The 12,754-nt window shown below is 35.2% G+C and overlaps 3 protein-coding genes and 1 long non-coding RNA gene across 6 annotated transcripts; 3 read left to right on the top strand and 1 right to left on the bottom strand.

The window, feature by feature from the left end:
* Positions 1-131: 131 nt before the first annotated feature.
* Positions 132-5,141, top strand: LOC100116280. Its single transcript, XM_003426160.3, has 2 exons — positions 132-313; positions 3,292-5,141. The coding sequence occupies exon 2, from the start codon at positions 3,304-3,306 to the stop codon at positions 4,525-4,527; it is 1,224 nt and encodes a 407-aa protein (XP_003426208.1). The 5' UTR covers positions 132-313; positions 3,292-3,303; the 3' UTR covers positions 4,528-5,141.
* A 452-nt stretch (positions 5,142-5,593) lies between these two features.
* Positions 5,594-7,013, bottom strand: LOC116418371. 2 transcript variants are annotated; one of them, XR_004228384.1, is made up of 4 exons: positions 6,757-7,013; positions 6,554-6,676; positions 6,159-6,471; positions 5,594-5,965 (listed from the first exon to the last, which is right to left on the bottom strand). It is a non-coding gene; the product is annotated as an uncharacterized LOC116418371 (long non-coding RNA). The 2 variants fall into 2 exon arrangements; XR_004228383.1 differs by having other exon boundaries at positions 6,159-6,676.
* A 1,034-nt stretch (positions 7,014-8,047) lies between these two features.
* Positions 8,048-11,512, top strand: LOC100116355. Of its 2 annotated transcripts, XM_008207461.4 has the most exons (3): positions 8,048-8,340; positions 8,421-8,614; positions 9,188-11,512. In XM_008207461.4, the coding sequence occupies exon 3, from the start codon at positions 9,837-9,839 to the stop codon at positions 10,380-10,382; it is 546 nt and encodes a 181-aa protein (XP_008205683.2). In that variant the 5' UTR covers positions 8,048-8,340; positions 8,421-8,614; positions 9,188-9,836; the 3' UTR covers positions 10,383-11,512. The 2 variants fall into 2 exon arrangements, with proteins under 2 accessions (XP_008205683.2, XP_008205684.2); XM_008207462.4 differs by lacking the exon at positions 8,421-8,614.
* LOC116738457 lies at positions 9,200-9,796 on the top strand. Its single transcript, XM_032602015.1, has one exon. It carries the CDS (start codon positions 9,200-9,202, stop codon positions 9,794-9,796), a length of 597 nt encoding a protein of 198 aa, XP_032457906.1.
* Positions 11,513-12,754: the final 1,242 nt, after the last annotated feature.

A 12,754-nucleotide genomic window follows, 5' to 3' on the forward strand; every position in this document is an offset into this window, starting at 1 on the left:
CCAAAAATTCGGAGAATAGAAGAATTAGATTCGAAAGAAGAGCTCTTATATTATAATAGCATTTATAATATAAGAGCTCGCCAATTATTATAATTGGCATTATTTAACCTCTTTGTCGCCACGTGCATAATCTACAAAAAGACCTTCGCTGGTTCCCTTTCCCCGATTAATATTGAGCGTAGTAGTAAATATTGCGGAAAAACTGCTAAACAGAACCAGCTCCGAATCAGACTATGACATACGCAGTCCTACTAGAAGAATAATAGAGTTTGGATGTATTACCTTAATAGGACATTTATTTCGTTTGATTAATGTGAGTATAGTTTTCTATTTGCTGTATTTTGATAACTGATTTTTACGTTAGATGTTTGTACCTTGATAGTTATTTGCAAGGCATAAACACAAGTTGTATTTCAATATTGTGTAAGTAAATAATTGTAATTCAGTGTATAGTTGCCTGAAAAAGCGGGATAAGTCCACTTATAGTGAAAATCGAGATAAATGTGGAATTTGTATCATACAGCTATAAGATATATACACCCAATAACAACATAACATTTAGAAGAACATTAAATCGGTTTACCGGTGGCTTCTCTACAGGAACTTTGTTTTGTCGATTATAATGATACAAAAATTGCCTTTTAACACCTGTTTCTAGTAGACATTCCAAATATTATTTCGTAAATAAACAACTACAATTATCCATTTCATTCCAGAAAATTCTCTGAAAAAAAACCTACAAAGGCTACATTAGTGCAATTTAAGAATTGCATAATAACTCATTCAAGTAACATTATTGTATACATATATAGATAACATGACAATCACCTTGCAATTATATATACATAAGTCTGACCTTTGAAACCGTTATGCAATTCCTTTTGTGACAATTAAGACTAACATTTGAAAAATTTCAGGTGAGATACACTGTAAAAAAATTTTGTCGTAATATTACTACTCGAGTAGTAAACCATCAGATATACGCCCAGCGCAGTAAATTTACAACGGCGTATGTAAATTTACAACGGTATATAGTAATTTTACTATTTTACACGCTGTAATTTTACAACGGCGATAGTATTTTCAAACTGAACGCGAGAATCTGACCCCTGTAAAATTACTACGCTAAGCGTAGTAAACTAATCCGACCTATGCTGGGCGGAGCAATTTTACTACAAGAATAGTAAAATTGGCTAGATTTTCGTGATTTTACGTAACTGAGAGTAGTGAAATTGCTATACGGGGGTTGGAACCACATGAAATTTTACTACATTTTAGTGATTTTAAAAAATCATTTTTTACAGTGTATGCCAAAATCTCATTAAAATACAAGCTATTGACTTTTTAAAGAATTTTTTTAAAATTGTTTTGAATATACGAAATTCATACATAAGTATAATCATAATAAGTATTCATAAAGTAATTATAATGTAATCATAAAGTAATAAATGAATAGTTCTTGTTTTTAAAAAGTCAATTTAGTTAAATTGTCATATACGCTCAGTATAGGCATTGTTATTATTATTATTAGCATTAGATTTTTTATAATCGCTTGTTGCATAACGTACTATTATGTATTTTTATGCGTTCGAACAAAAACTTAGGTGTTTTGCCACAAGTGTTCACATTAATCGTTACTAAACATTTTATAAATGATTCATAAGTGTTGTTAATTACCAAATTTCGCCCTGAAAACAACTTTTTGAGCATTGCTTACGGCAGATTTTAAATGAAAAGTAATTACACTAACTATTTCATCATCGGGTACCTAACATTCATCTGCCGATTCAGGTAAATTGGTATCGGCATGAGTTATCTTATGATAAATTATCGAATTAGTACCTTCATTCATCAATTTTTAGAAATCCAAGAAAGTATGAATAGCCTTTTTCTGATGTCAATTTAAAGCACGTATTTGACATCAACGTTTGAAATAAAAGTAACTTCTTTAAATATTGCGTTTAACATTTTAATAAACTTATCATTATTTTTAGATTTTTGGTCTTTGCTACAATTTTTTATCCTGGTAGAAAATTTACCCTATTTCTGGGCAGAAGTTCTGGCTAACGCGTGCTAAAATGAGGTTTGTCTGAAATTACTGAAAATAGTCTGATACGAATTAAGAGAACTTTTTCTATTTCTTTTCTTAGATAAACTATAAAATAAATAGTTATCCTATTATCAGATTTGGCACTTTGATTATGATTGGTTCACTAATTGTAAGTTCTTTGCTTTTTTAAAAATTGCTTAGTTATATATAAGTTATATGTAATTATTCTCAAGGTGAAATTTTGATATTAACAGTGCGACTTATAAAATATAATTAAAAACAATTAATGCGAGTATGTGATCACTTGTGTAATAAAGAGATGAGAATTTTGTTCGAATTTTATTTTTACAAAAGAAAATTAACAGAAAATGCTTATGACCTCTGGTGAATAATATTATTTCGGCTGAGGGAACAGTTTTCATAGGTAAAAATGCCATCAACATCTTACTTACTTTTGTACGATGGATTAGTGGCTTGTCTAAGCAATATATTTTATGATAAGTAAAATCCATTGTATGCAAGAAATCATATCGTCGCTCCGTACGAAGACTAGCACAGTTCAAATTTTCAAACGAAAACTAGCACAACTCACGATTTGCCGCGAAGAGTAGCACTGTTCAGAAATGCCGCCAAGAGTAGCACAACTCACGTATTTCCAGCGAAGACTAGCACAACTCGCGACTTATATTACTTAAAATGTGAGTATTTTACGTTTTTATTGGATTATTGGGTTAGTTAAGTTCATGAAAACCTTGGACAAAGACAGACAAACCTCAAAGTTTTAAAAGGTTTCGAAAATTTAAAAAAAAGTGAACAATTTTAAAAAATGCTTGTAAAAAATTATTATATTTGTGAAAACAATTTTAAATTCGGAAAGAAGTTGTAAATTGTGAACATTTAAAAATGTTCATCAGGGACATTTTCACAATAATCGGGAAATTTTTATATGAAAATTCGTTGTTTGAGTTGGGCTAGTTTTCGCGGTAAATGCGCGAGTTGTGATAGTCTTCGCGGAAAATTTTGAGTTGTGCTAGTCTAGCGTTCGTCAAAGGAGTTGTGCTACTTATGACGGGAAATTTGAACAGTGCTACTCTTCGTAGGGAGTGACGATATGGACTCGTTTAAAATTTTTACGAGTATCAGAAATCTGTTCCCAAAGTGTCATAATAGAATAGGATATCAATCGAAATTATTCAGAAAAGATGTATTAATCTCATTTTTTATCACTCAACCGTGTTTAGATTTTATCAACAATGGCCGGTAGCAAACCCGGCTATTTCCACGGATCCTTATCAACCGAAGATGTCCAAGCTGTCGTCACTAAAGCCTTAGGACCAAATGTCAAGATCGTCGACTACCAGGCCAAGCCCTACTCCGAGGTCATTTTAGGCTTTTTCAGTGCGCATTCCCTTCTGGAAGTCACAGTCCAAAGAGACACTACCACCCTCTCCGAGATTCACTCGTTCTTCGTCAAGTGTATTCCTCACAACTGGGAAAAAGGGGCAAAGATGCTCAAGGAATTCGATGTATTCAAATGCGAAACCCTATTTTTCCGCGACTTGGTGCCAGAGTTGCTGAAGAATTTTAAAAGCGAGCAATGGAGCGCCGAGTGTTATTTGGTCAAGGACGACGTACTGGTCTTTGAAAATCTCAAGATGAAGAACTTCAGAGTGTGTGATCTTATCTTAAACGAGACCGCCGTCAAGGCAGCAGCTTCGACGGTAGCAAGGTTCCACGCGGCGTCAGTCGTGGCTGAGAAGCGACTGAAAAAGTCCTTTCACGAGATGCATCCTGCTATATTCTTAGACTGGCAATACAATCGTGACAGTGTATACTACAAATGGATTCTCGTTGGCATTGACGCCATCATCGGCGTGGCCGAGACTCTGAATCTCGATGCCAGCAAAGTACGGGACTATATTATCTTGAAACTCGCGGAGATCGCGAAACCCTCGAGTACGAGACGTAACATCCTATGCCATACTGACTTGTGGTCCAACAATATTATGATAAACGACATTGACGATTCGCCAAAATGTATCCTTGTCGATTTCCAGACGCTGAAGTACGTACCACCGGCCGCAGATCTCGCACACCTGATAATTTTGACGATGCCTCGAAAGTCGCGCGATGCTCTAGAAAAGGGTATAATCCAGTGGTATCACGAGGTCTTTAAGGAAACGATAATGAGAAACGAGCCAGATATTGCGGTGCGGAGTGTTCAAGATCTACTGGAAGAGTACGAAGAGTATAGGCACTATGGACTGAGTTATGCAGCCCTTCAACACCTGCATGTATCTATGGACAAGGATTTCATAGCGAAGCTGAGCGAGGATTCCGTGGCTTACGAAAAGTTCTTTTTTGAGGAGAGAACCGGAACTGTGATAGAAATGATGGAGAAGAATCCGGATTACAGGGAAAAGATCACAGAACTTGTGAAGGAAGTCGTTGAATGTGCCAATAGTATTTGTTTCTGAGTTTTCAGAAATTATGTATTGGCAAACAATGACAGGGTTATGCATTATATAACCGTTGTGATTTAAGAAATACTAGCAAAGAACGCTCGTTTCGCTCGCTATTTACATATTGATTAAAATGATATTCAATCATTCGATGTGTCATTATTAAATATACTGTTAAATATTAGATGTATCTTCGATGATAATTCAATTAGATTGTCCGATTGAAAAATTTCAATTAATCAAAAAGCACGATTTCAAAAACGTTTCATTATAAGAATTAACTATACCGCCGAGTGTAAATGAATCTATTTAATACAACCAACATTTTATAACAGTAGTTATAACTACTAGTTTCAATACATGTATATTCAAATAAGGTTACAATAATTCATTTGCACTTGCCAGTTTTGGGTCTAAATTAGTATACTTTAACAATCCGGGGCCACAAGTATTAAAAATATGTCAAGTGTTTTATCGAATTTCTCTGTTTTCACTAAAAAGGCGGTAAATGTGCATATTTGTGTGGGGAATGATCGTTAAGTAATGAATAAGTTGTTTTAAGTCAGTACACATCGTAGACTATAAGACGATGGGACGGCAAGTGTGCATTAAAATAATATTTTCGAAAATTGTAACCTTTTCTTTAATAACCACTAGTCAGCTGATCTTATCTCACCTGCTGAACTTTAATGCTTGATGCTTGACAGATATAAAACTGATTTCACTACATTCATTAACGTATATTCATAAGTATATACAAAAACTTTGCAAGCTGCAAACACTTGGCAATTCTTTCAATGATTTTGAATTTTATTATAAATTTATAGGAGAAATTTGAGTAGAATGCTTATCGGTAAACTGTTGGCCAAAGTGACGTTTTTAGCAGGTTCGTTCGCCAAACATAATCAGCTGTTCGGTTATTTTCTATCAAGGTGGAAACCAAACTTATAGTTGCCAACATTTTACCTTGTAAAAGGTGTTTTTCAAACCGATTTCATATCTGTTTAATGCGTTTAATTAAAGTTCAGAAGAAATGACCTCAACAGAAAAACGACCTCTCGAGAGCCTTATTATCTTGCGTATCTTGTCTTTGAGGACCTGCTGCTGTTGCTATTGAGCAACCTTGATCATCTGGGGCGTGAGGATCTTGATGATGCTGGCGGGCGGCGGTAGGCTTGAATTTGTAGCCGGGTGTTACGGGTATGCTGAGCTCGAGAGATGAGGTTCGTCGGACTCCTAGCACTGCCGTTGTCGTTTATCGCCTCCTCCTCGTCCTCGAACTTGATGAGACGTTCCGTCGCAAACTCGTTCTTGGGCTCTCGTTGTCTAACGTCAATTGTGGCGAACTCTGCTGCACTAATATGTGAGGGCTGTCCGATTTCAGGGAGGAAGGGGTGGGGAGTGGCCATGATCGAGGTGGCATCGCAGCCCGCTTATGTCGAGATTGAAACCGCTGTAACGGAAGAAGAAGGAAGACCTTGTTGTTTATTTTCGAATCATTCCGAAGAAACAAGCGTATGAGGTCTTAGAGAGAGAGAGAGAGAGAGAGAGAGAGAGAGAGAGAGAGAGAGAGAGAAAGAGAGAGAGAGAGAGAGAGAGAGAGCATATAGTTGCCGTTGAGGAGGCTGAAGTACGAATTGAACAACCATAGACGTGAAGGTCGGCATTGCAGGGGACGGGGTCGTCGTCGAGCTCGATCGGTGAGAGCTCGTGAAGTTGAAGACGAGCTTATAGATTTTCCGTGCATCACGGTGTCGATTTCGCTCGACTCTGTTGTAGCAGTCCTGCATGTCCTGAAGCGATTGTCCGGTGCCCAGTTTTCAGTCCACCGATATGAACCAAGGGTCACAAGATGTTCGCTGATGTAGAGCACGCTGCTGTTTACTCTCTGGATTCACACGTTGTGTTTGTGATGATCCACGCGAGTGCTTGCGTCGAGTCTTAGTAGTTGTTCGCCGCCTAAGGATTAGACACATTAAATTTGTCGAGCGGTACACTAGCGGTAGCACGAAGATACTTTGATAAACGCACAATCACGCACAATAGACAGATTCGCGAAAGTTTATGCTCACCGCGCAGCTCCAAAACACCACTGTTTTAGGCCATGTTTATGTTTACACAAGGCCGGACGTACCTACTCTGCTGCCTGCTGCTGCGCGTGCCTCTGTAAAATTTAGACATTGACGGTGGTCTTTGTAATGGTACAAGATTGATAATTAAAGATATGAAACAATATGTTCTTACAGCAGAAATTATTACTGGAAAATATTTCGGTAAACAAGTATTATTGCCTCGTATCGATTAAGCTGCATTACTGGATGAAATACCATTTGGTATGGTTAGAAGGCAATTTCTAATAAGACTTAGCTTTGCTATGGAAATAAATAAATCTCAAGGCCAATCGCTTGACAAAGTTGGTTTATATTTATCCACTCCAGTATTTAGTCACGGTCAGTTATATGTTGCATTATCAAGAACAACATCAAAAGAGAATTTGGAAATTTTTTTAAATGATGAATCTACATACAAAAATAATAATAATATTGCAAATAACGAATGTAAAAAACAAAAATTAAGCGACAAAATGAAAATTTACACAAAAAATATAGTCTATTCTGAAATATTCAGAAATTAATTATATTAATTATAAAACATTACTAAAATATGAAGTATCTTTTGATTGATTGAGTAATCGCTACTAATACAACAATACTAAAGTATAAATTATATATTTATTGGCTGAGGTATCTTTACTATTGGTACATTAGTGAAATCTAACTTATGTATTAGTTAATTATTATCTCCATTAATAGTACATTAATAAAATATAAATAATATATTGCTTGGCTGAGCAATCGCCACTGATAATACATTATCAAAACATTAAATTTATATTGATTGACTGAGTAATCGCCATTAATTATAAATTGTTAAAACATTAGTTTTCTATTGATCGGCTAAATTATCTCCACTAATATTGGCCAAATATATACATAATTTTAGAAATCATGTATTGGCAAACAATGACAGGGTTATTCATTATATAACCATTGTAATTTAAGAAAAACTAGCAAAGAACGCCACAGAAACTATATTCAAAATCCAAATGTTAGATATACTTAATAATAAATTGTATAAATATTGGATAAGTAATCGTTAAGTTTATTTTGTAACAATATATTAACACTATCATAGTTTATATATATTAAATCTGATGACATATTTCTAAATAATTTGTAAGGCGGGCATTATTATTAAAAATGTTACATTTAATAATTAACGACAGTCTCCACCCTGTAAAACGCCAAGAGCAAATTTACAACTAATATTAATATAAATAATCATTTACAATAGTATTATTCCCAGGCTTCTTTACAAAAACAGGCATGAAATCCTTTAAAACTAAAAGTTTGTGCCTAAAGAACTTGAATTCTACGATATTGGTATCTTGTCTTCAGATAAAGATTTCAAACAATGATACAAAGATACCTTTATAATAAACATATACTATTTATGACAAACACATGAGCTTGTGGATTGCAGTATTATAAGCTAGTGATGTTAGCATATATCATTATGATCCATAAGTGATCGACAATAAAGGTATCATTCGAGTCGTGCTCCTTTAGACGAATCCTTCTCCGATAAACGAGAGCCTGGTCCGGGTCTTGACCACGGTACCAACCTACAAGCTCGTGAGATTCCTATAGCTAAGCCATCTTACACATCGCTGCAGTGAATCAAATTGCCGCAACCAGTCAGCCTTATATCACGTTTTAACAAAACCACCGTAATATGGACTACTAGATTAAGCCATACTGATATGCGGTAATGTTGTATTCCGTGAGACTTATCGCACTACTATATCTAAAGGCATCTAATGCAAACTCATCGTCGATTATTAATAGCATTATTCAAGCTCCGCGTCGTCACGTGCTATGCATGTAAAAAGGCCTTCGCGGGTGTTGGTCCCCTTCCTCTCGATCGTTATTGAGCGCAGTAGCAACAGATAAAATATTCCGCATGTCGAGTATAAGTGGAAAAATTGGTCGATCAAACGAAATAACCACTCGAGACCGGACATTTATTTCGTTTAGCTAACGTGAGTAGTTTTCTATTTGCTATATTTTGAAACGTATACACGTATCGCGAATAAGGTCGCAGAAGTAGTGCACTGATTTTTACCAGATTGCATGATATTGCATAAGCGTTAGATTCGAGGTTACATGCGTGTGCACCTTGATAGTTACGTAAGGCACATGATAGTCCAATAAAATCACATCAATATTGCAGTATTTTAATATTTGTGGAAATCATTAAAATTCATTTTGTGTTAATCGATTTGTGTTTTGCCGCATTTTGGTCACATTAATAAATTATTATAAATGAATCATAATTGGTGGTAATTATGAAATTTCGACCTGGATACATCCTTTCTAGTTCGATTGGCATTATATTTAAAATATAACAAGTAATCACACAATAATATTGTATTTTGCAATTATAATAATCATCGATATACACGTTTATAGATGTGTACCTTATAATTCTTGACAGCTTCAGTTTTTAGAGATTCCCACAAGTAAAAGTTAAATCTCAATACAGATAAATTTAAATTTTTCAGCAAACATCATATTTATAAAACTCATTTATTCTTATCACACAAACTGTTTAGATTTGACAAAAAATGGCCGGTACCAAACCCAACTGTTTCCACGGATTCTTATCAACCGAAGATGTCCAAGCTGTCGTAACTAAAGCCTTAGGACCAAATGTCAAGATCGTCGATTACCGGGCTAAGTCCTACTCCGAGGTCAGAGTAGGTTTTCTCGGTGCGCATTCCCTTCTGGAAGTCACAGTCCAAAGAGACACTACCACCTTCTCGGAGATTCACTCGTTCTTCGTCAAGTGTATTCCTCACAACTCGGAAAAAGAGGCAAAGCTAATCACCGATTACCAAGCGTTCAAACGCGAAACCACGTTTTTCCGCGACTTGGTGCCAGAGTTGCTGAAGAAATTCAAAAGCGAGCAGTGGAGCCCCGAGTGTTACTTGGTCAAAGACGATGTACTGGTCTTTGAAAATCTCAAGATGAAGAAATTCAGAATGTCCAATCTTATCTTAGACGAGGCCGCCGTCAAGGCTGCAGCTTCGACTCTAGCAAGGTTCCACGCGGCGTCAGTCGTGGCGGAGAAGCGCCTGAAAAAGTCCTTTCACGAGATGTATCCCGGCTTGTTCGTACAAATGGTTTCTCGCTGCCATCGACGTCGTCATCGGCGTGGCTGAGTATCTGAACCTTGACACCGGCAAAGTACGCGGTTATCTTATGAAAATCTTTGAGATGGCAAAGCCTTCGAGTACGAGACCTAACATCCTATGCCATGCTGACTTGTGGTCCAACAATATTATGATAAACGATATGGATGATTCGCCAAAGTGCATACTTGTCGACTTCCAGACGCTGAGGTACGGACCACCAGCTGTAGATCTCGCACACCTGATATTTTTGACGATGCCTCGAAAGTCACGCGATTCACTGGAGAAGAGTGTAGTCCAACAGTACCACGAGGTCTTCAAGGAAACAGTAATGAGGAACGAGCCGGATATGGCGGTAAGGAGTTTGCAAGAGTTACTGGAGGAGTATGAAGAATATAGGCACTATGGACTGATTTATGCAGCCCTTGCACATCCGCAGATTTACATGGACGAGGATTTCAAAACTGAGCTGAGCAAGGATACCGTGGCTTACGAAAAGTTCTTCTTCGATGAAAGAAATGGACTTGTGATAGAACTAATGGAGAAGAATCCGGATTACAGGGAAAAGATAACAGAACTCGTGAAGGAAGCCGTCGAATATGCCAATAGGACTTAATTTTCTGAGTTTGTGAAGAAATTATGTTTTAGCAAATGATGACAGGTTGATGAGCCTCGTGATAAGGCGTTGTCGTTTAGAGATATATTGCATTGTAATCTTGTTATACATAGTATTTTGTATACATACATATTTTGTATTCACTATATTGTAATTTTATGACTTATAAAAAATAATTAATATCAAAGTCAAAGATATAGTTGGGTTTTATGATAATACTAGTTTGAAACAGATGTATGTTTTTCACATAAATTCAATTAATCATATAACTATTTTGTGCTGTAAGATACATATCACAAAGAATCATCACAGCTTTTTTAAAAAGAGTTTTAAAAATATTATTTGCGCAAAATCGGTCAGAAAAATCTTTAGCATTCACTTGTAAACGAATAAGATTTTATTTGTAAAACCTCGTTTGGCTTGCGGAGGATCTTGGTACAACTAGCACCATCTGCACTGTTGCTTCCATAAGTGAGAGGTGTGGAGTCGCGGAATCTGCAGCCGCAAGGTGCCGACACCTGGTGTTCTGGTGAAATTCATGAGTAACTCATGAGATAAAAGGTGCGTGAGATTTTCAACTTATTTTCAAATTTTCAATATATATTCATAAATCTTGCTGATCATATTATGTGTTAGCTGACGTTCCATTTATTATAATAATGTTAATATTGGAATCGTTTTAATACATGTGTATGTAGAACGAAAGGGATGAACTTTGTAAAATAACTTTTGACACACTGAAATCAATAAACTATATTTATTAGTTTTATGAAACTTATTGCTATCGTAAATTTAAAATATAGAATTCGAAAATATAAAAGTACAGACTTCACATGTTATAATACTATTTATTTATGTGATTGTTTATAAAGATATATAAAAGTAACTGCGACGTTCTCTTGTTTTACACCGGACGCATGGCAAACAACTGTACAGTATAAATACATATTTATGATAAGTATATTGGTCGGGGTGGAGCAAGCTAAAATAAAAAAAAAATATATATCAGAAAGTCAGATAATAATCAGTTACCTAACTGTAAGTTGCAGATAAATATTAAATTTGTTTAATATATATATACTCCGTTCATATGTAATATAATTCAATATAAAAAAGCTGACGTACCATTATATGTTATTTATAATTTGCAAGCAGTGAATCACAGCTAGCAATAATTTCCCCTTCCCTCCTATCTTATAAGCAAAGGATAACGGAAAGAATAGTCTCTTATGATTAACTAGAAAATCAGAATCGACAATAAACATGAACATTATTTTTAAATTTGCATTTAAAACAAAATTTTTTATTATTATATATTTTAGCGAAAAATGCGTTGTGAATCATTAATCATCCACACTAACATGTTTCTTATGGCCAACAAAATTTTGTAGTTTGTTGAGATAAATATTATAATAATATAGCACACATAAATTTAGCATAGATCCACAAGTACGTACATGTATATGGGGAATTCTATGGGAAAAATACACTTTTGTGGTTGCAAAAACCGTGAAAAAAAATTGTTGGGGTACGCGGCCAGACCATTTATTTTCTAATACATGTTTAGAACAATGCAAAACTACGTTCCAACACTGAAAAAGCGCCTTATGACACTGTTTTATAGGCCCCTTAAATTCGACGAAACATAGCCATTGTTCAAAGGCATCTATACCTAATGCAAATAAGGGAACCAACAAAAATGTATTACGATAGAATGTGAAAGAACTGGAAAAGAGCTTTAATTTAAAAAAAATGCTTTGAAAATGCTTGTTTTGGTAGAAAGTTACGCACAATTGAAAATGTGGAAAAATGTTTATGCATTTTTCATGATTTTTCATGATCTTCAATTATGCGCAACTTTTGGCCAAATCAAGCATTTTCAACGAATTTTTTAAAAATTAAAGCTCTTTTCCCTTTCTTTCATTCTACCGTAATACATTTTTTGTTTATGTCCTTATGCATTAGGTATACGTGCCAATTAAGGCATTTTTTCAGTGTTGGAACGTGGTTTTGCGCTGTTATAAACATTTACAATTAGAAAATAAATGGTCCAGCCGCGTGCCCCAACAATTTTTTTTTGCCGTTTTTGCAATCACAAAAGTGTACTTTTCCCGTAGGATTCCCCATATATTTGAGAGAAGATTATAAAAGATTTAAAATAGATAATTGTAGAACCTGATCTATAGCTATTTTACTTCGATTTTCAATTCTTCGCAGCGCGCGTTCCCACCATTAAATTAGAAATTTCAAATAAATGATCAACTCATAAATAACGCTGTTAGCAACAAAAGACTATTTTCACGCAATTAACGTCCATGATCATAATCAGTCCATGAAAAATAAACCGAAAGTAGATGAAAACATCATCTGCA

This window comes from Nasonia vitripennis, chromosome 1 (assembly GCF_009193385.2).
Source record: "Nasonia vitripennis strain AsymCx chromosome 1, Nvit_psr_1.1, whole genome shotgun sequence".
Lineage (NCBI taxonomy): Eukaryota > Metazoa > Arthropoda > Insecta > Hymenoptera > Pteromalidae > Nasonia > Nasonia vitripennis.

What these genes read in the sequence shown, in the direction of transcription:
- LOC100116280 (XM_003426160.3), top strand. Translation starts at nt 3,304, where the DNA reads ATGGCCGGTAGCAAACCCGGCTATTTCCACGGATCCTTATCAACCGAA.
- LOC116738457 (XM_032602015.1), top strand. Translation starts at nt 9,200, where the DNA reads ATGGCCGGTACCAAACCCAACTGTTTCCACGGATTCTTATCAACCGAA.
- LOC100116355 (XM_008207461.4), top strand. Translation starts at nt 9,837, where the DNA reads ATGAAAATCTTTGAGATGGCAAAGCCTTCGAGTACGAGACCTAACATC.